This window comes from Ornithorhynchus anatinus, chromosome 5, assembly GCF_004115215.2.
Source record: "Ornithorhynchus anatinus isolate Pmale09 chromosome 5, mOrnAna1.pri.v4, whole genome shotgun sequence".
Taxonomy (NCBI): Eukaryota; Metazoa; Chordata; class Mammalia; order Monotremata; family Ornithorhynchidae; genus Ornithorhynchus; species Ornithorhynchus anatinus.
The window spans coordinates 78,930,975-78,953,587 of NC_041732.1; the positions used below are offsets into that span (position 1 = coordinate 78,930,975).

Here is a 22,613-nt window from a genome sequence, read left to right on the forward strand (position 1 = left end):
TCTTTGAAGGCTCGATGCTCCCTTGGGCCCTTCATGCTCCCCTCCTCCTTCTCCTCCTCCTTTCCCTCCTCCTCCTCCTCTCTCTCTTCCTCCTCCTCCTCCTCCTCCTCCTATTTTTCCTCTTCCTCCTCCTTTTCTTTCTCCTCCTCCTCCCTTTCTTCCTCCCCCTTGTTGTCCTCCTCCTCTTCCTCCTCCCTGCCACTGTGAGGTCCTGAATGGAAAATGCTTAGTTCTTCCCTGAACTGGTCATGACCATGACTCTGGGATGGGGAACTGGCATTGATTTGGGCCCGGTGAAGGGGTTTTAAGGCCCTGAGATTTGTATTTGAGGGGGAACACTAAACTCCCAAATACTAATCCCACTAGCCACTGGGCTCCAGGTCAACCTCAGCAGAACTACCCGGGGCCTCCTGGCCCACACCCACCCAGGCTGGCCATCAGCTGAGCATCCTCTAAAGTGTTGTACTGTTATATTGCACTCTCCCAAGTGCTTAATACAGTGATCTGCACACAGTAAGCACTCAATAAATATGACTGACTGACTGGGACTTTTCTCCTCACGCCTCGATGCCAGGCTATATAGCTGGCAAGACTTCTCTTTCCCCATCACAGGGTGCCACCAGCCTTTTAAGACCCTCAAGAAGCCCTCACCCTTCATATTCTAGCAGAGAAGCGACCATAAGAAGCAGTGCTGTGTCCTTTGCCTACACTCCTTGTTAAATTGCAAAGGAATTTTTAGAAAGGATAAACTTATGTTTTCTTATAATGAACCAGTGTTTTCACAGCTTTCCAACAGAATCTTTGTCTCCTCGAGAATGCCTTGCATGGGATTAAGCCCCCGCATAGGTAACACAAAGTGAATTCTTCCCATTCTGTTTGTTGTTTTGGCTTGGAGGACTAATGGGAAGGTTTTTTCCTCGCCTGGGAGTCACGGGAGCAGCAAAAAGTCCATAACTAGTCCTGATTTCCGAAGTGAGAATGCATCTATGGAGGTGTTCAGACAATAAATTTTTAAAAATCACTTAGGCTGTTGAGGAGAAGGTTTTCCGGGGTATCTCCTCTAGTCTATAAGCTCTTTGTGGGTAGGAAATGTGTCTACTAACTCTGTTATACTGTAGTTTCCCAGGTGCTTAAGACAGTGCTCTGCACACAAAAATGCTCAATAAATACCATTTACTGATAGATAGAGTAGGATGAAGCAGCCCAAGATGTGTTGCAGGCTGGGCTTGGAGGCTTGGCCATTGGAGCCTCTGGGAATCAGAGGTGAAGAGATTGAGGACTTCAATCGATCAATCTATCAATGGTATTTATTGAGGGCTAACTGTGTAGAGCACTGTACTGAGCGCTGGGGAGACCACCATATAACAGAGTTGGTATACATGTTTCCTGCCCACAACAAGTGGATGTCTATGGATGGCTAGAGGACATCCTTGGGGAAGATATGGGCTAGACTACAGGGCAATGGGCATCGGTCAGATTTTCCATGGGGTAGTCCAGTGGACCTGCTCCTCTAGACTGTAAGCTCTTTATGGGCAGGGAATGTGTCTGTTTATTGTTATACTGTACTCTCCCAAGAGCTTAGTACAGTGCTCTGCACACAGTAAGCACTCAATAAATACAATTGAATGAATCTCCAAGAGGTGCCATGGGCAAGTGGGTTTAATCACGACACCAATGACCTTCAGGTCCTGGCAAACACTTCTCGGCCTTCCTTATTGAAGGACCCAAGGTCTTCACCTGGTTGCTTATTCCCAACTTTGTTGCAGAACTCACTGGTCCTTCTGGGCCTGTGACCCAAAAGTCAGGAAGAGGAGGAACAGATATATGGATGTTTAAAGATGCCTGGGCCATCCTGCTCCTTTTCCAGTACAGGATAGGGTGGCCCTGACCCTGCTGAGTTTAGACCAGTCAGCCCAGTTTTGGGCTGACCTGGATCCTCTGTCCAGTTCTGATATGGTATTTTGTTAATGAGATGTACATCACCCTGATTCTATTTATTTGCTATTGCTTTAATGAGATGTTCTTCCCCTTGATTCTATTTATTGCCATTGTTCTTGTCTGTCTTTCTCCCCCGATCAGACTGTAAGCCCGTCAAAGGGCAGGGACTGTCTCTATCTGTTACCGCTTTGTACATTCCAAGCGCTTAGTACAGTGCTCTGCACATAGTAAGCACTCAATAAATACTATTGAATGAATGAATGAATGAATGAATACTGGATGACTCTCAGACCAATAGTTGTATTTTAAACACACGGCCTCCCTCCGCCTCTGTTTCTGCCACTGAGCCCTGCAGCTGGGAAGCGGAGCCTGAATTTCCCAGAAAATGGGAGGGGATCGTGCCGGCTCTGGAGCAGCGATGTTCCTTCTTCTACTACCCCTACGTAAATTCTGCAAAGGTCCTTCTCATGTGTGGTCTTAGGATGCTGCCAAGTGATGCTACTTCCCACTAGGTGAACGAGGTTAGAGGGTCATTAGAGGTGTGTCCCGCCTTCTTTTGGATGGCCACTGGCCCCCCAGCTCTCCCCGGGCAGATGCAACCCTGCTCACAGCAGAGTGGGGAGGACAGAACTAGGACCTGTGAGAAGCAGTGTGGCCTAGTGGATAGGGCATGGGCCTTGGGAGTCAGAAGGACCAGGGTTCTCATCCCAGCTCTGCCATTTGTCTGCTCTGTGCCCTTGGCCAACTCACTTAGCTTCTCTGTGCCTCAGTTCTCTCATCTGTAAAAGGGGGATTAAGACTGAACTCTATGTAGGACAGGGACTGTCCAACCTGATTACCCCAGCGCTTAGAACAGTGCCTAGCACATAGTAACTACTGAACACATACCTCAATTATTATTGTTATTGCTATTATTATTACTATTATTATTACCATCTGTGTGTACCCGAGACTGTGAATCCCCAGGTCCCAAATCACAATGCCAATCCTCCACAGACTCAGTTTTCCTGCAGATATGGCTCCCCTGGGGAACATTGGAGTCGAGGTGGATTTGGGGGCTAGAGCTGAGAGCCCAGATGAGGTATCGGCCTCACCAGTGCCGCTGGCAAGAGCTGAAGAAGCGGTAACGGGAAGGTTTCCTCCTTCCCCCTCTTCCCTCAACACACACACACACACACACACACACACACACACACACATCCAGGGCGAGGGGGAGGGAGTCCAGGTGTCAGTCATTCCAAAGACTTTGGAATGTCTTTGCCTTAGGTGCCGGGAAGAAACGTTTCTGGAATTTCCCTCCTCTTTGCCCGCCGAGTTCCCCTCATTGTTCCTTGATTCCTGAGCGATTCCTGTGCCCGGGGATGGATGTGAACACGGCGTCTCCAGAGCCGACTGGCCAAGTCTCCAAGGGCAGCTCTCCGGAAGCAGGTACAACCCGTTTCCCAGCTCCACCTCTCGCCCCGCTATGGGTCCTTCGGATATCAACGTGCAGCCCGTCCTCAGAGTGTGCATGCTTCGACTAGAGATCCCAGCCTCACTCAGCTCAGAAAAGAGGTCTAGCCTCTCCGGGCCAAGAGTGACTGGGATGCGGGGCTGGAAATGGATCCAAACCCAACCGGAGCACAGCTCGACTCTGGCACTGTTGATGTGGTGGGTTCTCTTCGAATTCATTCATTCAATAGTATTTACTGAGTGCTTACTAAGTGCAGAGCACTGTACTAAGTGCTGGGAATGTACAATTCGGCAACAGATAGAGACAATCCCTGCCCAGTGATGGGCTCACAGTCTAATCGTTCCACCCCAAGGTCACTCCCGAGATGATAGTAATAAAAATAATATTTAATTTAATATTAATAATAATGGTGATAATTATTATTATTACTCCTCCTGGGAGTCAGAAGGACCTGGGTTTTAAACCCGGCTCTGCCAATTGTCTGCTGTGTGACTTTGGGCAAGTCAATTAACTTCTCCATGCCTCAGTTACCTCATCTGTAAAATAGGGCTTAAGACTATGAGCATGATGTAGGACACGGCCTGCATCCGATCTGATTACCTTGTACCTACCCCATAGCTCAGAACAATGCCTGGCATAGAGTAAGTGCTTAAAAAATACCTCAAAAAATTGTGCTATCCATTATACTCTTACTCTGTGCCAAGCAGTGTACTGAACAGAGTAGGTATAATATAATCAGGCTGGATTCAGTCCTTCTACCACATGACAATCACAGTTGACGGGGAGGCAGAGAAGGCATTTCTTTTTCATTTTATAGGAAACCAAGGCACAGAGAAGTCAAGCAACTTGCCCAAAATATGTCAGCACTCTCAGGTAGCAGCCTGAAAGATTCATCTTGTTGGGCAGGAATCAGGTCTACCAACTCTGTTATATTGTACTCTCCCAAGCACTTAGTACAGTGGTCTGTACAGAGTAAGTGCTCAATAAATACGAGTGAATGAATTAATGAATTTCTTCCATGCAATTTTCTCTGAAGAGTCTCAGCCCTTTGAGAGTCAGGGTCTGTGGCTAATTCTCACCCTTTTCCGGTGCTTAATACAGTGCTCTACATACAGTAAACACTTAAATCAATATTGTTACTACTAGCAACCACTTGTAGATTTCCCTAGAAAAGCTGACTGTCAGCTCAGTTCTGTCTTCTTTGTCGCTGGCCCAAATCAGCTACCCCATGAGCCCTGAATCCTCCGACCATGGAGATTTGTTTCTCTCTCTGATTCATGTTTCATCAGAAGACAGCAAGCTGTTCTCCAGGGCGGGAGATCAGTGTTTTGCCAGCAGAAAAACATGAAACCAAACAGTGGTTTCTCCTTTCTGAGTCACGGGGGGCTGGATTTTCCACCGGGGATTCTGACCTAGACGGAAAAGCTTGAACACGGCACTGTCTCTGGTCTAGCTGGGTCTCCAGTTAACACCGCGTCTCCCACGCCCCGTTGTCTGAAATTCCATCTCTTCTTCAAGAAGATTCAAAGAGGTTTGAGAAAGATTTACAGACAGCAGGTCCTTAGAGGGAAAAGTTAGGGGTGATAGATGACCTAGCTATAAGCTTGAGGAGCTGGAAGTATGGAAGGCAACCACCAGACTGAGCCTCCAGGCATCTTCCTAGAATGTGAGTTCCTCAAGGACTTAGATCGCTGACCTTTGACCCTTTGATATTTGCCCCACATCCAACCCCACAGCACTTATGTAGTGTCTTTAAATTCTATATTATAAATTTTTCATTTACATTAATGTCTGTCTTCCCCTCTAGACTGTAAGCTCATTGTAGGCAGGAATGTGTCTGCTAATTCTGTTGTAATAATAATAATGTTATTTGTTAAGCACTTACTACATGCCAAGCACTGTTCTAAGCGCTGGGGTAGATACAAGTTAATCAGGTTGCTCCACATGGGGCTCAGGGTCTTAATCCCCATTTTACAGATGAGTTACCTGAGGCACAAAGAAGTTAAGTGGCTTGCCCAAGGTCACACAGCAGATAAGTGGCAGAGTCAGGATTAGAACCCATGACCTCTGACTCCCAAACCCGGGATCTTTTCACTAAGCCACACGGCTTCTCTACTGTTGTACTGTACTCTACCAAGTTCTTAGTATAATGCTCTGTACAAAGTAAACGCTCAGTATATACCATTGCTTGATGGATTGAGGCCAGAATCAAGTGTGCCTTGCCTCACTTGGACTCGCCCAAGTGTTTAGTGCATTGTTTCGCACTCAATAAATTATTGAGCACTGTCAGCAGATGATGCTGACAGACTGAGGCAGACCACCGAGCTGGAATCGATCGACTCCAAAAGGGCAGTGTCTTAGGGTTAGCTATCCACCTAATTCAGTGTCATATTCTCAGTCCCTCAGTGCTCCTGTTTCACTTTGGGCAGGGAACGTGCCTGTTATATTAGTGTGGTGAACTCTCCCCAGTGCTTAGTACAGTGTTCTGCAAAATAAGTGCTCAATAAATCGACTGACTGATTGACCGACTCCTCTGACACAAAGGTTAATGATAACAACACTAATAATAATAATAGTAGTTTTTGTTAAGTACTTCCTCTGTGCCAAGCACTGTACTAAGCACTGGGGTAGATACAACATAAGCAGGTCCGACATGGAGTTCACAGTCTAAGTAGGAGGGAGAACAGCTACTGAATCCCCATGTTTCAGATGAGGGAACGGAGGCCAAGAGAAGTGAAGTGACTTGCCCAGGGTCATACAAGAGACAAGTGGTGGAGCTAGGATTAGCACCCACATCCTCTGACTCTAGGCCCACGCTCTTTCCACTAGACGGTACTGCTTCTCATTGCATACGTGCAGAACCTCACATTAAGCAGCATGGGAAGCTGCATGACCTAGTGGCTAGAGCACAGGTTTGGGAGTCAGAGGTCATGGGTTCTAATCCCGGCTCCACTTTGTGACCTCGGGCAAGTCACTTCACTCCTCTGTGCCTCCGTTACCTCAGCTGGAAAATGGGGATTAAGAGTGTGAGCCTCATGTGGGACGGGGACTGTGTCCGACCCGATTACCTTGAATCTACCCCAGTACTTAGAAAAGTGCTTGGCACATAGTAAGTGTTTAACAAATACCCCGAATTATTATTGTTATTATTATCATTATTAAGGAAAACTCATGCTGGAGCGCCACCCTGCCCTGGATGCCTCGTGGACGCCGCCCGCATGCTCACATCCGTTTCTTCCAACAGCTCTGTACACAGACGTGTTGCCAGAAAAACATTTCTTAATTCGGCCGCCGTGTTTGCTCAGAAGTACAAGGTGATAACACACGGAGTCTGGCTCCGGTCTTGATCGCTTCACTCTTTTCCGCTGGAATGATGTAATTTCTGCTTCCAAAGCAGAGCTTGCTCTAGGGTGACCCGTCGGGGGGTTTTTAGTCCCAGAGCGGCTGCCCGCCCAAGACCATTGTTCCATTTGTTCGTCAAGCTGCGCCGGTTGCTTCCTATGGGCCTGGCCCTGGTCAATTCCATATTTACATTTTCGGAGCTCCTGGGGGCTTCTCACATATTATGTATCAGAGAGCTCCCGGACTTCTCTAAACAAACACCATTCCTTAGCTGTTCCTTGGGCCTCCGAGAGCTCTCTCGGCCATATGTCTGGAAGCATTTCTGAAAGAAGGGAGCTTCACAGACCAAATGACTCTCCCAAAACACGGGTCATGCCAAAGTTCCCCTCCAGAGGGATGAAAGGGTTAAATGAATTGACTTGCAATGGACCACTGCGTCAGCCTCCTCAGTGACCCCCCTGCCCCCAGCCTTGCCCCTCTTCAGTCCTTACTTTACTCTCCTGCATGGTGGATAGAGCACGGGCCTGGGAGTCAGAAGGTCGTGGGTTCTAATCCCGGCTCCGCCCCTTGTCTGCTGGGTGACCTTGGGCAAGTCACTTCATTTCTCTGTGCCTCAGTTACCTCATCTGGAAAAATGGGGATTGAGACTGTGAACCCTACATGGGACGGGGCCTGGTCCAATCCAGTTGGCTTGTATCCACCCCAGAGTTTAGAACAGTGCCTGGAACATCTATAGTTTTACTTATTTATATCAGTGCCTGTTTATTTGTATTGATGTCAGCGTGTCCTGTAGCATTGGAATGGTGGTGTTAAAAGAAAAAGAAATGGAGAATTAAATGACGGTTTGCATTTAAAGTTATCCTGAACTTGACAAGTGTTACTCAGTTGCCCCAGAATACAGGAGGAGCAGCGTGGTTGTGGCAAGAGCCCTGGCTTGGGAGGCAGAAGTCATGGGTTCTAATCCTGGCCCCGCCGCTTGTCAGCTGTGTGACTTTGGGCGAGTCACTTCACTTCCCGAGGCCTCACTTCCCTCATCTGTAAGATGGGGATGAAATCTGAGAGCCCTACGCGGGGCACCCTGATTACCTTATACTACCCCAGGGCTTAGAACAGTGCTTGGCACAGAGTAAGTGCTTAACAAATGCCATCTTCATCATTATTATTATTATCTGGGCCTCAGTGACCTCATCTATAAAATGGGGATTAAGACTGTGAGCCCCAAGTGGGACAACCTGATCATCTTGTATCCCCGTGGCTCAGTGGAAAGAGCACGGGCTTTGGAGTCAGGGCTCATGAGTTCGAATCCCAGCTCTGCCACTTGTCGGCTGTGTGACTGTGGGCAAGTCACTTAACTTCTCTGTGCCTCAGTTCCCTCATCTGTAAAATGGGGATTAAGACTGTGAGCCCCACGTGGGACAACCTGATTCCCCTATGTCTACCCCAGCGCTTAGAACAGTGTTCGGCACCTAGTAAGCCCTTAACAAATACCAACATTATTATTATTATGTCTGTCTCCCCTTCTCTGGACTGTGAGCCCACTGTGGGCAGGGATTGTCTCCCTTTATTGCTGTATTGTACTTTCCAAGTGCCTAGTACAGTGCTCTGCACCCGGTAAGTGCTCAATAAATACGATTGAATTAAAAAATACCATCATTATCATTATTAGTTTTTCTAGTACTTGTTCCGTGCACATCTCCTGGCTCCTCAAGGACAATCGTTCCTGCTTCAGGCAGTAACTTTCCAGCAGGTTTTAAGTCCTTCAGGCAGTTCTCTCTCTCCTATCATCACTCCTTTCTCCCTACAATCCAGCCCCCACACACTTGACTCCTCTAACACTAACCTACACACTGTGCCTCCTGTCTCCCTGCCTCCCATGCCATCGACCCCTTGCTCACACCTTCCTCCTGCCCAAAATTCCCGCCTCCTCCATCTCCAACAGACCATAATCATAGTAATAATAATCATGGTATTGGTTAAGTACTTATTATGTGCCAGGCACTCTACTAAACTCTGGGTTGGATACAAACAAATGGAGTTGGACACAGTCCCTGCCCCATGTGGGGCTCCAAGTCTCAATCCCCACCTTACTAGATGAGGAAACTGAGGCACAGAGAAGTGACTTGCCCAAAGCCATACAGCAGATAAGTGGTGGAGTTAGGATTAGAACCTGTGACCTTCTGACTTCCAGGCCCGTGCTCTATCCAATACACCATCCACTTCTCTCCCCATCTTCAAAGTCCTACCAAAATGATCTCTTCCAAGAAGTCTTCCCTGATTAACCTCTCATCACCCCACCTTATTCTCCCTCCCTCTTGCTACACCTCTGCATTTGGGTCTGTTCCCCTTAAACACTTTTCTACTCACCCCAGTCCCCGTCCCCAGAGGCACTTGTGCCCAAAACCTTATACTCTGCTTCTTCTCCTACTTATAATTTATTTTAACGTATTCCTCCCTGCCTAGAATGCCAACTCCCTCAAGGGCAAGTCAACCTCCTCTATTGTATAGTACTCTCCCAAGCACTTAGTACAGTGCTCTGCACACAGTAAGCTCTCAATAGATATCACTGATTGATTGCCTGACTGGGAAAAACTAAGTTTCTCTTTGCCACCCATGGCTCCAGACTGTGGCTCTGAGAAGCTTCCCTGGGGGTGGAAGTTTATGGGGAGAGACCCAGGCCGCCAGAATCCCAAGTCCTGAGAAGCAGTGTTGCCTAATGGAAAGAGCATAGGGCTGGGAGTCAGCCTGGCATGCAGTAACCATTCAGTAAATGCAATTGAAAGAAAAAGAAAGATAAGACCTGGGTTCTGATTCCAATTCTGCCACACACCTGCTGTGGGACCTTGGGTAAATCACTTAAATTCTCTGTGCCCTCAGCAAGATGGGGATTCAACACCTGATCTCCCTCCAACTTGGACTGTGAACCCTATGAGGGACCTGATTATCTCGTATATTCCCCAGCGCTTAATAGAGTGCTTGGCACCTAGTAAGTGTTCAGCAAATACCATAATTAATAATAATAATAATAATAATAATCATGTTGGTATTTGTTAAGTGCTTACTATGTGCAGAGCACTGTTCCAAGCGCTGGGGTAGAAAGAGGGTAATCAGGTTGTCCCACGTGAGGCTCACAGTTAATCCCCATTTGACAGATGAAGTAACTGAGGCACAGAGAAGTTAAGTGACTTACCCACAGTCACACAGCTGACAAGTGGCAGAGCCGGGATTCGAACTCATGACCTCTGACTCCCAAGCCCGCGCTCTTTCCACTGAACCACACTGCTTCTCTAAGCACAACCACCCCAGCCACGGACGCCTGTGCCACCACTCCGGTCTACACCCCAACTCCAGCTCAGTCTCTCCTTCCCACTTGCTGTTCCAGAAGCCCAGATTTCCAAGCCTGACGCAGGGGCACCCCCAGCTTGGAGTCTGACCGTGGGGATGACCAGAGCCGAAGAATTGTCTCTTCTGTAAAGCTGCAACCGTCCCTTATTGTTGCAACCTGCGGGCGTCGAAATGGCTGCAGGGCCCTGAGGCTCTCACCTCTCCCCCAACCCCGCCCCATTCCCAGGGAGATTAGAGGTTAGGGGATGGGGTCCAAAGTTCCTCACACTCTAAAAATCGGTCCCCTCAGGTAGGGATCATCTGAAAAGATCTTTTGGCTACCTAGCAGATAGGCCTGCTGCCCCAACAGAGACACTCAATAATAATTATTGATTGCTTACTATGTGCAGAGCACTGTACTAAGCGCTTGGGAGAGTACAGTATAACAATATAACAGACCCATTCCCTGTCCACAGTGAGCTTAAAGTCTAGAAGGGGAGATAATAATAATGTTGGTATTTGTTAAGCACTTACTCTGTGCAGAGCACTGTTCTAAGCGCTGGGGCAGATATAGGGTAATCAGTTTGTCCCACGTGAGGCTCACAGATAATCCCCATTTTACAGATGAGGTAACTGAGCACAGAGCAGTTAAGTGACTTGCCCACAGTCACACAGCTGACGAGTGGCAGATCCGGGAGTAGAACCCATGACCTCTGCTTCCGAAGCCCACGCTCTTTTCACTGAGCCACACTGAGATAGACATAAAGATAAATAAATAAAATTAGAGGTGTGTACCTAAGTGCTATGGGGTTGGAAGGGGAGTTGAATAAAGGGAGCAAGTCAGGGTGACCCAGAAGGGAGTTGAAGAAAAGTCAGGGAAGGCCTCTCGTAGTTGTGCTTTCAGTAAGGCTTTGAAGGGGGGAAAGTAATCGTCTGCTGGATGCGAAGAGGACGGTGTTCCGGGCCAGAGGCAGGACGTGGGCGAGAGGTCAGCTGCGAGATAGATGAGCTGGAGGTTCAGTGAAAAGGTTGGCGAAGATTGGTGAGGAGTGAAGTGTGTGGGCTGTAGCGGGGTGAGGTGGAGGGTTCAAGGTGATAAAGTGCTTTAAAGCTAATGGTCAGGATTTTCTTTTGATATGGAGGTGGATGGGCAACCACTGCGAGTTCTTGAGGAGCAGAGAAACATGGCCTGAACATTTTTGTAGAAAATTGATCCGGGCAACTGAGTTCAGTGTGGACTGGAGTGGGGCGAGACAGGGAGCTCAGCAAGGAGGCTGATACAGTAATCAAGGCAGGATAGGATAAGTGCTTGGATTATTAATAATAATAATAATAATAATGTTGATATTTGTTAATTCTATGTGCCAAGCATTGCTCTAAACGCTGGGGTATATATGAAGGAATTAGGTTATCCCATGAGAGGTACACAGTCTTCATTCCCATTTTACAGATGAGGTAACTGAGGCCAAGAGAAATGAAGTGACTTGCCCAAGGTCACACAGCTGACAAGTGGTGGAGCCGGGATTAGAACCCAAGACCTCTGACTCCCAAGCCCGGGCTCTTTCCACTAATCCGCACTGCTTCACATGGTAGCAGTTTGGATGGAGAGGAAAGGGAGGATTTTAGCGAAGTTGTGAAGGTCGAACAGTCAGGATTTAGTGATGGATTGAATACGTGGGTCGAATGAGAGAGAGAGGAGTCAAGGATAACACCAAGGTTACATGCTTATGAGGGAGAAAGGATGGCGGTGCCGTCTACAATGATGAGAAAGTCAGAGGAAGGGAAGGGTTTGGGTGGGAAGATAAGGAGTTCTGTTTTAGACATGTTAAGCTTGAGGTGACAGGAAGACATCCAAGTAGAGATGTCCTTCAGGCAGGAGGAAATGTGAGGCAGCAGAGAGGGAGGGAGTTCAGGGCTGGAGAAGTAGACTTGGGAATCACTTGCATAGACGTGATAGTTGAAGCCTTGGGAACAAATGAGTTTTCCAAAGGAGTGAGTGTAGATGGAGAATAGAAGGGGACCCAGAACTGTATGGATAATGTCATCTCCGTCACCTGCAGGGATGGACTCCTTGGGACTGGACATGGAAGCCTTTGGCCTTCGGGCCTCATCTTGGAGCTTAGTTGCATGGGGACTGACTACCTGTGAAGCAGGGAGACTGGAAAAGGAGCTGGGAGAGTCCAAGGCTGTTACCTCCTCCTACCTCAACTCGCTTCTCTCCTTCTACAACCCGGTCCACACACTTCGCTCCTCTAGTGCTAACCTTCTCACTGTGTCTCATGCTAATCTTCTCACTGTACCTCCATCTTGCCTGTCTTGCCGCCGACTCCTAGCCCACATCCTGCTTCTGGCTTGGAAAATCCTCCCTCTTCAAATCCAACAGGCAATTATTCTCCCTGCCCTCAAAGCCCTATTGAAGGCACATCTCTTCCAAGAGGCCTGCCCAGACTAAGCCCCACTTTTCCTCATCTCCCACTCCCTTCTGCATCTCCCTGACTTGCTCCCTTTGCTTTTTCCCCCTCCAAGTCCCACAGCACTTATGTACTTATCTGTAACTTGATTTATTTGTATTGATGTCTCTCTCTCCCCCCTAGACCGTAAGCTCATAATGGGAAGAGAATGTCACTGTTTAATGCTGTATTGTACTTTCCCAAGTGCTTAATCAATGCTCTGCATATGGTAAACCCTCAATAAATCCGATTGAATGAATGAATCTTATAGCTATCAGAGGTTGCTGCCCCCTCTAAGTGGTCCATTCACTCCATTCTCAGGTGGTCTGTTCCCTGGCCATCTATGAGTGCGGAGGTGGTCATCCTAGAGGTTTCTGATATTTGTGAGTGATCATTTGCCCAACTTTATACTGGACAGTCTGGCCTCTGCCACATTTATGGCTGGTATTTTCAGTTCAAGACCTGGTCTTCTACTGCCTCAGCTCCTGCCACCGAGTCTCATGCTTCTCAAGGGAAGCAGTGTGGCCTAGTGGATAGATCACGGGCCTGGGAGTCAGAAGGACCTGGGTTTTAATCCGGGCTCTGCCATGTGTGTTCTGGGGGACCTTAGGCAAGTCACGTCACTTCTCTGTGCCTCAGTTACCTGATCTGGAAAATGGGGGTTAAGAGTGTGAGCCTCATGTGGGACAGGGACTGTGTCCAACCTGATTAGCTTGTATCTACTTAGAACTGTGCTTAGAACAGTGCATGACACATAGCAAGCGCTTAACAAATACCCTCATTATTATTATATGGCTCAGCAGTGGTCCCTACGTACCTGGGGTCCCGAAGAGGACTGTCAGGTCTCTGGACCAGAGTTGGGGTGTGGAAGAGGGGGTGACATGGGCCTCCCCAGGGACATGATCTAGGTGCTGCAGATCTCTCTACAAGGTACCGCACGACATCATAATATTATGTTGCTTAATCTAAACATCACCTGCAGTGACAACCGAGGAACATCTGGACCATATCCCTGAGTGCCCGGCCAACCTCACCCAGCTGACCACATCCAGCTGACCGTGCCCATCCTGACCCGTTCTCCCACCTCCGGTCCCACCACTTTGGTGCACCCAGGCTGCCGGCCATCTCTCCTATCTCCTCTCGTCTATACCAGCCTCCCCCTGGGGCTCCGCGATAAGCCAGTCGTCCACCCTATCCCCCAATGAACAAGATAGGGGAAGTGTCTGTGGTCTATTCTCCGCAGGGAAAAGCTGCAGCCCAACAAGGGCAAGTCCCTGAATCAGGGGCCCTTGGATCTCCTGGTCTTTTCCAAATTAATGCCCGTCTCTGCTGCAAGCACTTTATTCTGCAGCATCGTAGCAGGGGAACCAGGACCCCATCACCACCACACGGAGCTGGCCTGTTCCAGGACCGGCGGGGACCAAATCGTCCGGGCCATGGCCAGAAATTTGGGCAAGCACTCTAGCGGGTTAGGGGTCTGCCTGCCCTCCACTGTCCAGAAGTCCCTGTGGGGATTTGAGGGACGCTCGGTCTGGTGGGCCACCAAAGGCTCTGTGGCGGCGGGGCGGGCCAGGGACTTGGTGCATTTTGGACGATCCAGGTGGGCGGCGTGGTCCTGAGCTCCGACGACGCAGGTAGCGCTTCCCGGCCAGCTGAGGACGTTGTGGTGGCTGGTGCCCGGGCCGAGTTGGGAGCTCCTGGAGCTCGTCCTGGGAAGCCGGCCACGGAGGGTTGGGCTCTTGGGAGACTCGGTGACGTTGTTGGGCCTCTGGCTCCTCGGGCCGGTGCTGGCCGGATAGGTCAGGAAGCTGCCGCAGCCGGGGCCACCCCTGGAATGAGCTCCAGTGGTGCTGCTCGGGTGGGATGGGTGGACCGAGTGGTGCCGGCAAGGCACTGGGATGGATGGGCCCGTTGAGCCAGAGCCCCTCATGCGGACTGGGCAGGGGGTGGGGAGAGGGGAGTCTGGCAGGGTGGGGCCGGGAGGGCGGGCTCCAAGGTCGAGGCTGATGAGTCGGCCCGGGTTCTTGGAGCTGCGGGGTCCGCCTAGGCTGGGGGCTCGGTTGGGTTGGCTCCTGGGGAGTCGTCTGATTGAACCTCCCTGGTAGCTTCCGGGCATCTTCTCTGGACTCGTCCACAGGCCACAAAGACCCGTCCCTCCGTCTGCACCTCCGCCTAGCGTTGTGCTGGCTGCTGCAGATACAGCCGGTGAGTTGACTGTCTTCTGGAGCTGAGTCTTCCTCCTGACTTCTCCACCCTGCCCTGCCCTGCCCCTTCCCTCCTCTCCCAGAACCCCCTGAGGCCTCTTGAGAATCCAGATTCCATCACCCTGCATCATAAAGCATTACCCTGGGGGAGGGGGGAAGGGAGGCTTGGGGGTGGAGGGGACGGGGAAAGGGAGGGACTTCCCCACTGAGCAGCTGGAACACGAAGAGGAGGGGGGACTTGGAGAGAGGGGAAAGCTGATTTGATGCCTGGGCCAGGGATACTTGGGTCTGACCCCTTTAATGTCCTGGTTCTGGCCAGCAGGATTCCAGCTCTCTTTCCCAGGAGTCCCTGTGCCTGCACATCCCTGGGCAGTGCTGTCATCAGTGGTCCCTCCCAGCCCACCTATTCACTGCCCATCTGCCCCACTGTCTGCCTGACCACTGCTCATTTTCCCCTCTCTCTGCCTGCCCATTGCCCATGTACCCTACTGCCCACCTGCCCTGCTGTCTCCAGGCCCACTACCTGTCTGCCCCATGTCCACTGCCCACTTGCCCCACCGGTCTGCCTGCCCACTGCCCATCTTTCTCATTGCCTCCCTGACTATTGCCCACCTACCCCACAGTCTGTCTTCCCACTGCCCATCTTCCCCACTGCCCAACTGCCTATTGTCCATCTCTCCAGTGTCTGCCCGTCCATGGCCCATCTATCCACTGCCTTCCTGTCCACTGCCCACCTGCCCCACTGACTGCCTTCCCACTGCCCATCTTCCTCACTGCCTATCTGCCCTCTGCCTATCTTCCTCACTGCCTGCCTGTTCACTGTCCACCTGCCATCTTCCCCACTGCCCTCCTGCCTACTGCCCATCTGTTCAGTGTCTGCCTGTCCACCGCCTGCTTGTCTTGCAGACCCAGAGATTTGGCACCCTTGCTCCCTGCCCCTACTGTCCTGGTCCTGCTCATAATCTATCCCCAGACCCAGCTAATTTCACCCAGATTTTCTACTACTGCTCCCCCAAAAGAGAAACATTTCAGCCATCCCTCCTGGGCAGAGCTACCTCCCCATTACCCCCAGGACACCTCACTTTCCTTGGCCTTCTCACCTCCTGTCCCAGCTCACTAAACCTCACTTTCTTTTCCCCCTCACTCTTTATGCTGTTTGTTAAGGAGGGAGGCTTAACCTCTGACCAGGATCCTCCAGTCCCTGCCCCTCCTGCATTCCAACCCTTGAGAAAATAGGGGAGGGGAAAGCCCCCAACCCACCTTTACGAGTACCCTGGACCTGGCCCCTTCGGCCCCTTCAGCCCTTTTGTCCCCTTCTACAGTTCTTTCTGGTCAGAATGCAGCCGGCCTGACACACCCCTTCCCTTCCCTCCATTCCACTGCTGTGTCATAAAGCTGAGAACCTGGAGTGTGGTGGTGCTGGGGATTTGCTGCCAGAGTTCATCTGGTCCAATCTTCTGCCTCCCGTCACGTAAACCCCTAAACTGAGAAGGACGGGTGGGTGTCTAATAACATTTTGTTAGATCTTTGGGGCTAGAGATGCCACTACCTTGCCCCTAGGAAGCCTCGCTAAGACAGACCCCCCAGGAGTGTCAGAAAGATATCACTAGGGTCTAATCAAACTCCTTTTCCTTCAGGTAAAAGCCATTCATCGTTCCTTCTCCTTCTGCCTGTTGGAGAGGGAGAGCAGCTAGGAGGGGCGGGGAGGCCTGACTTGGCCTAAGACAAGCCCATCATTTGCTCCGGTCCCCTTCTCATTTCACATCAGGCTGGCCCTCATGTCCTTGGCTCCAAGGCCCGCAGCCCGACAGCTGATCCAGAACTGCAGGGGCAGGAGCGGGAGCCGGGATGGAGCGGGAGCGGGAGCAGGAGTGGAAGCAGAAAGGGGAAGCAGCATGGCTCAGTGGAAAGCGCATGGGCTTGGGAGTCAGAGGTCATGGGTTCATATCCCAGCTCTGCCACTTGTCAGCTGTGTGACTGTGGGCAAGTCACTTAATAATGTTGGTATTTGTTAAGCGCTTACTATGTGCACAGCACTGTTCTAAGCGCTGGGGTAGAAACAGGGTAATCAGGTTGTCCCACCTGAGGCTAACAGTTAATCCCCATTTTACAGATGAGGTCACAGGCACAGAGAAGTTAAATGACTTGCCCATAGTCACACAGCTGACAAGTGGCAGAGCTGGGATCCGAACCCATGACCTCTGACTCCGAAGCCCCTGCTCTTTCCACTGAGCCACGCTGCTTCTCTAACTTAACTTCTCTGTGCCTCAGTTACCTCATCTGTAAGATGGGGATTAAAACCGTGAGCCCCACGTGGGACAACCTGATCACCCTGTATCTGCCCCAGCGCTTAGAACAGTGCTCTGCACATAGTAAGCGCTTAACAAATACCAACATTATTATTATTATTATTATTAGAAACTGGAGGAAGATCAGGAGCGGGAGCAGGAGGAAGCATGCCGATGAAGCTTAGTGCTGAGCTGGTCAACCCAACAGCCTCGACCTGGCCTCGGGTGGCAGGGAGATCTCAACAAGTGGAGGGAGATCTCAAGTAGTGGAGCCTCCAGTGGCTCGAGGCTCAGGGCTAGAGAATGGTGCCGTATCTGACCTGCAGCTCCATGGGCTCAACCCTGACATAATCATAATAATCATTATGGTTCTTGTTAAGCACTTACTATGTGCCAAGCACTGTTCTAACCACTGGGGTCGATACAAGTTGATCAGGTTGGACACAGTCCCCGTCCCACGTGGGTCTAACAGTTGTACTCCCCATTCCTTACAATAAGCAATAAGCTGTTTGGCCTAGTGGAAAGCACAGCCTGGGAGTCAAAGGACATGAATTCTAATCCTGTCTGTGCCACTTGTCTGCTGTGTGGCTCGGGAAAAGTCACTTAGCTTCTCTGTGCCTCCGTTTTCTCATCTGTAAATTGGGGATTACCGTTCTTCCTCTCAGATTCTGAGCCCCAAGTAGGACAGAGAATCTGTACGATTTGCATATATTTCAAGTGTAGACACATAGTAAGTGCTCAACAAATACCTCAATTATAATGTAGATTCTGCATGAGAGTGGGAGGTGACGGAGGTCAGGGTTCAGAGGAAGGACAGGCAACCCCATCTTTAGCAAATTGAGTCTTAAGGGTCAGCAAGACCATCCAGCTGGAAATGGCCTGCAGCCTGGAGCCACGGGCCGGACACTTCACTGCCTTAACACCAACTCACTCACTGTACCTCCAACTCGTCTATCTTGTCCCCGAACCCTTAGCCCTCTCCACTCTCTGCCCCCACAATTCCCTTCCTCTCTATATCTGAGAATCCACCACTCTCCTCACCTTCAAAGTCTTATTATAAATCACCTCTCCTCCAAAAGGCCTTGCCTGATTAAGCCCTCTACTCCCTCCCCTTCTGTTTCACCTATGCTGTAGAAGCTGTACCTTTTAAGCCCTTGATCTTCACTTCAATCCTACAGAATTTATGTACATAACCATAATTCATCTATAATAATAATTATGGCATTTGTTAAGCACTTACTAGGTGCAAGGGGTGGAAACAAGCAAACCGGCTTGGACGTAGTCCCTGTCCCATGTGGAACTCACAGTCTCGATCCTTATTTTACAGATGAGGGAACTGAGGCTCAGAGAAGTCTACCTTTCTAGACTGTAAGCTCCCTGTGGGCAGGGAGCATGTCTACCAAATCTTTTGTAGAGTACTCTCCTAGATAATAAAAATAATGGCATTTGTTGAGCGCTTACTATGTGCAAAGCACTGTTCTAAGCGCTGGGGGTGATACAAGGTAATCAGGTTGTCCCTTGTGGAGCTCACAGTCTTAATCCCCATTTTACAGATGAGGTAACTGAGGCCCAGAGAGGTGAAGTGACTCACCCAAAGTCACACAGCTGACAAGCGGCTGATTCGGGATTGGAACCCATGACCTCTGACTCCCAAGCCCGTGCTTTTTCCACTGAGCCACGCTGCTTCCCTGATGTTGAGTATAGTGCTCTACATACAGGAAGCTTTCAATAGATACCACTGATCGACTGATTGATTAATTTATTAACAGGACTGGGGAACTGAGACAGGAGTGGGACAAGACTTGGGGGTGAAGAGTGAGAGGGAGACTTGGGAGTCATATGAATGCCAACCTGCTCTCTGTATCTTGATCTTGTCTATCCTGCCACTGACCCCCTTGCCCACATCTTCCCTTGGGCTTGGAACTCCTTCCCCCTTTTTATCCAACAGTTCACCACTCTGCCCACCTTTAAGCTTCTTCTAAAATCTCTTCTCCTCCAAAAAGCCTTCCCTCACTAAGTCCTCATTTCTCCTACCCAACCTCCACTCTGAGTTGACTTTGCATATAGCTGTGTACCACTTTAAGTGCTTTGAACCCCACAGTGCTTATGTAAATATAATAATAATAATAATTCTATTAAGTACTTACTATGTGCTAGACACTGTACTAAGCACTGGGGTGGATACAAGCAAATCGGATTGGACACAGTCGCTGTCCCATGTGGAGCTCACAGTCTCAATTCTCATTTTACAGATGAGGGAAGTGAGGCACAGAGAAGTGAAGTGATTTGCCCAAGGTCACACAGCAGAGAAGTGGAGGAGCAGGGATTAGAACCCATGACTTTCTGACTCCCAGGTCCGTGTTCTATCCACTACACCATGCTACTTCTCCTTATACTCTGCCACTTCCCCTATCTGTAGTTCATTTTAAGGTCTGTCTTCCCCTCGTAGACTGTAAGCTCCCCCTGGACAGGGATTGAAACTATCAACTCTATTATATTGTACTTTACCAAGTATTTAGTACAGTGCTCTAGACTGAAAGCTCATTGTGGGTAGTGGATGTGTCTGTTATATTGTCATACTGTACTCTCCCAAGCGCTTAGTACTCTGTTCTGCACATAGTAAGTGCTCAATAAATGCAACTGATTGGCTGAAAACTGGATAGGTGGGCTCAGCATAACCCTCATTATCATCATCAAAATCATCATCATCAGTATTAATGAGCACCAGCTGTGTGAACAGCATTCTATTAGCCAACTGGGAGCATGCAATAGAAGTAGAGGATTGGATTCTAGCCCTTAAGAGCTTAATGGAAGAGAAGGGCAAACCTAAGTAGTACCTAGTCAATGAAAATTTAAAAAAAACGTTAAATACAACTGATAGCCGTAAAAGCAAGCAAAAAATGAATAAACTAGAGTAGATAGATGGAACAAATAAACAGGTACACATATATAAATGTCAAAATGGATGAAGGAATGCCTTGCTCAGAGAGGTGAAGTTTAGAGGGGGAACCACTCCTGAGGGCTTTTTTTTTTCTTTAAAGGTGTTTGTTAAGCACTTACCATGTGCCAGGCACAGTATTAAGGGCTGGGGTAGATACAAGATAACCAGTTAGACACAGTCCATATTCCACATGGGAGTTTTGTGGGTTTTTTTGATGGTATTTGTTAACCATTTACTATGTGCCAGGCATTGTACTAAGCACTGGGGTAGATACAGGCTGATCACGTTGGACACAGTCCCTGTCCCACATAGTGGCTTATAGTCTTAATCCCCATTTTACAGATTAGGTAACTGGGGCACAGAAAAGTGACTTGCCCAAATTCACACAGCAGGCAAATAGGGGAGCTGGGATTAGAACCTGAGTCCTTCTGAATCCTGTGCTGTATCCGCTAAGCCACACTACTTTTCTAGAAGGATTTTGGAAGGCTTTCAAATTGGGAAGGGATGTAGTTTGGCAATTTGGGCCCAGGGGGCAGAGAGGAAGAGGGGGATTGTGGAGAGATGTGTCAAAGCTGGGTAAGTAGGAGTGCCAGGAGTTATCAAAGAAACCAGTCAAGGATGAGGTGTAGCTGGGGAGAGCTTGGGAGGAGCAAGGAGTGTGAGCCGGAATGCAGTGGGAGGAAGGAGCAGAGGCAGCTGACCAAGAGTCCTGAATCCACCCGTCAATCAATCAGTTGTGATCGGCAAGGACTTTGGTCTGATGTCGGGGGTTGGGCAGGGGGGAGGAATTACAGTCATCGGTGGATTTGGGGGGAAGGAGGCTGATGGGTTCTAATGGTGATTGCGGAAGGTGATGGCGGCAGTGGATTCTTGGACAGACTGAAGCGGGGAGATGGTGGAGTTGGGGAGACCAGCAAGGAGGCTGAGACAGTAGTCCAGCCAAGAGGAGATCAGGTTTTGGCTGGGGTGGTGGTCATGATGAGAGGAGAAAGGGAGGAAGGGAGTTAGCCAGATAATAATGGGGTGGGGGGAATAACTAGTAGGATTTAGACATAGACATTGTGAAGACAGAGAGAGAGAAGTCAAAGATGGCACCAAGGTTGTGAGCTTCTGGACTAAGTGTGGGGGACGATGGCAACGTTGGCTGTAATGACAAAGGAGGAGGAGGAAAGGAAGGGGAATGGTGGGGGTAAGAAGGGGATGAAGAAGGGAAAGAGGACAAGAAAGAAGAGAATGAGAAGCCTATAACTTTTAATAAAGGATTCCTTTTAGAGCCTGCAATTTAACTGAGGTTCTTTTAATATTTTATGCCAGGCAGTGAAATAAGCACTGGGGTAGATACAAGCTAATGAGGTTGGACACGATCCATGTCCCACTTGGGACTCACAGCCCCAATCCTTACTTTACAGATGAGGAAACTGACGAAGGCCTGGAAGCAATCAGAGGAGCAGCAGCTGAGAGGATTTGGGGGACCAGTGGGAGGAGGGGGGAGGCTGTGGTGGGAGCAGGGCTGGGAAAAGTGATGGTTTTTTAATAATGGGGGAGCCTTGAGTGGGCTTGAAGGCAGTGGGTAAGAAGTCAGAGGCGAGGGTGGGGTTGGCGATCGGAGAAGAGTATGTGGAGGGGTCTGGGTCGGGTGGGGCTCGAGTTGCAGAGTGAGAAGGGTTTTCTGGTTAGAGAATAGGGTGGCGTGGCCTCAGAGAAGAGGAATAGGAGGTGGGGATGAGGGAGAGCACTGGGAGGGCTCGGGATTTGGGAATGCATTACCCTATTTATTTTGTTAATGAAATGTACATCGCCTTGATTCTATTTAGTTGCCATTGTTTTTACGAGATGTTCTTCCCCTTGACTCTATTGCCATTGTTCTTGTCTGTCCGTCTCCCCCGATTAGACCGTAAGCCCGTCAAACGGCAGGGACTGTCTCTATCTGTTGCCCACTTGTTCATTTCAAGTCCTTAGTACAGTGTTCTGCACATAGTAAGCTCTCAATAAATACTACTGAATGGAATGAATGGAAAGTATATATAAAGCCTGTTTGGCCAGCCCCCCCGGCCCCCAAGGTTCCCATGGATTCCAAGGTTCCCACGGCCTCCAAAGTCCCCATACCCTCCACGGTCACCTCACACGTGAGGGAGCTGTGACTCACCATCCAGGGGCCCAGAGCTCGGCCTGCAGGCACAGGTGAGGCAACTTCTTCCCGGGGTTGGCTATCCTTCACTCGGCTGCCCCAAACACTTTTCATTCAATCGTATTTATTGAGCACTTACTAAGTGCAGAGCACTGTACTAAGCACTGGGAATGTAGTTTGGCAACTGATAAGAGAAAATCCCCGCCCAACAACGGGCTCACAGTCTAAATGTTTTCTAAAATGACATCCCGCACACCATCTCCCCTCTCCTCAAGAACCTCCAGTTGTTGCCCATCCACCTCCGCATCAAACAGAAACTCCTTGCTCAGCAGCACTCAATCAGCTTGCCCCCTCTTACCTCATCTCACTGATCTCCTACTACAATCCAACGTCCACACTTCACTCCTCTAATGCCAACCTTCTCACTGTGCCTCGAAGTCATCTATCTTGCCATCAACTCCTTGCCCTCACCCTCCCTCTGGCCTGGAACTCTACCCCTTCCCATCACTCACTCCATCTTCAAACCCCTTCTGAAATCATATCACTGT

At 49.6% G+C, this 22,613-nt stretch overlaps 1 protein-coding gene across 2 annotated transcripts; it reads right to left on the minus strand.

Moving 5' to 3' along the window:
- Positions 1-13,721: 13,721 nt before the first annotated feature.
- Positions 13,722-16,062, minus strand: LOC103166643. Of its 2 annotated transcripts, none has more exons than XM_029064738.2 (2): positions 15,969-16,062; positions 13,722-14,691 (listed from the first exon to the last, which is right to left on the minus strand). In XM_029064738.2, the coding sequence occupies exon 2, from the start codon at positions 14,618-14,620 to the stop codon at positions 13,883-13,885; it is 738 nt and encodes a 245-aa protein (XP_028920571.1). In that variant the 5' UTR covers positions 14,621-14,691; positions 15,969-16,062; the 3' UTR covers positions 13,722-13,882. The 2 variants fall into 2 exon arrangements, with proteins under 2 accessions (XP_028920571.1, XP_028920570.1); XM_029064737.2 differs by having other exon boundaries at positions 13,722-14,694.
- Positions 16,063-22,613: the final 6,551 nt, after the last annotated feature.

What these genes read in the sequence shown, in the direction of transcription:
- LOC103166643 (XM_029064738.2), bottom strand. Translation starts at nt 14,620, where the DNA reads ATGCCCGGAAGCTACCAGGGAGGTTCAATCAGACGACTCCCCAGGAGC.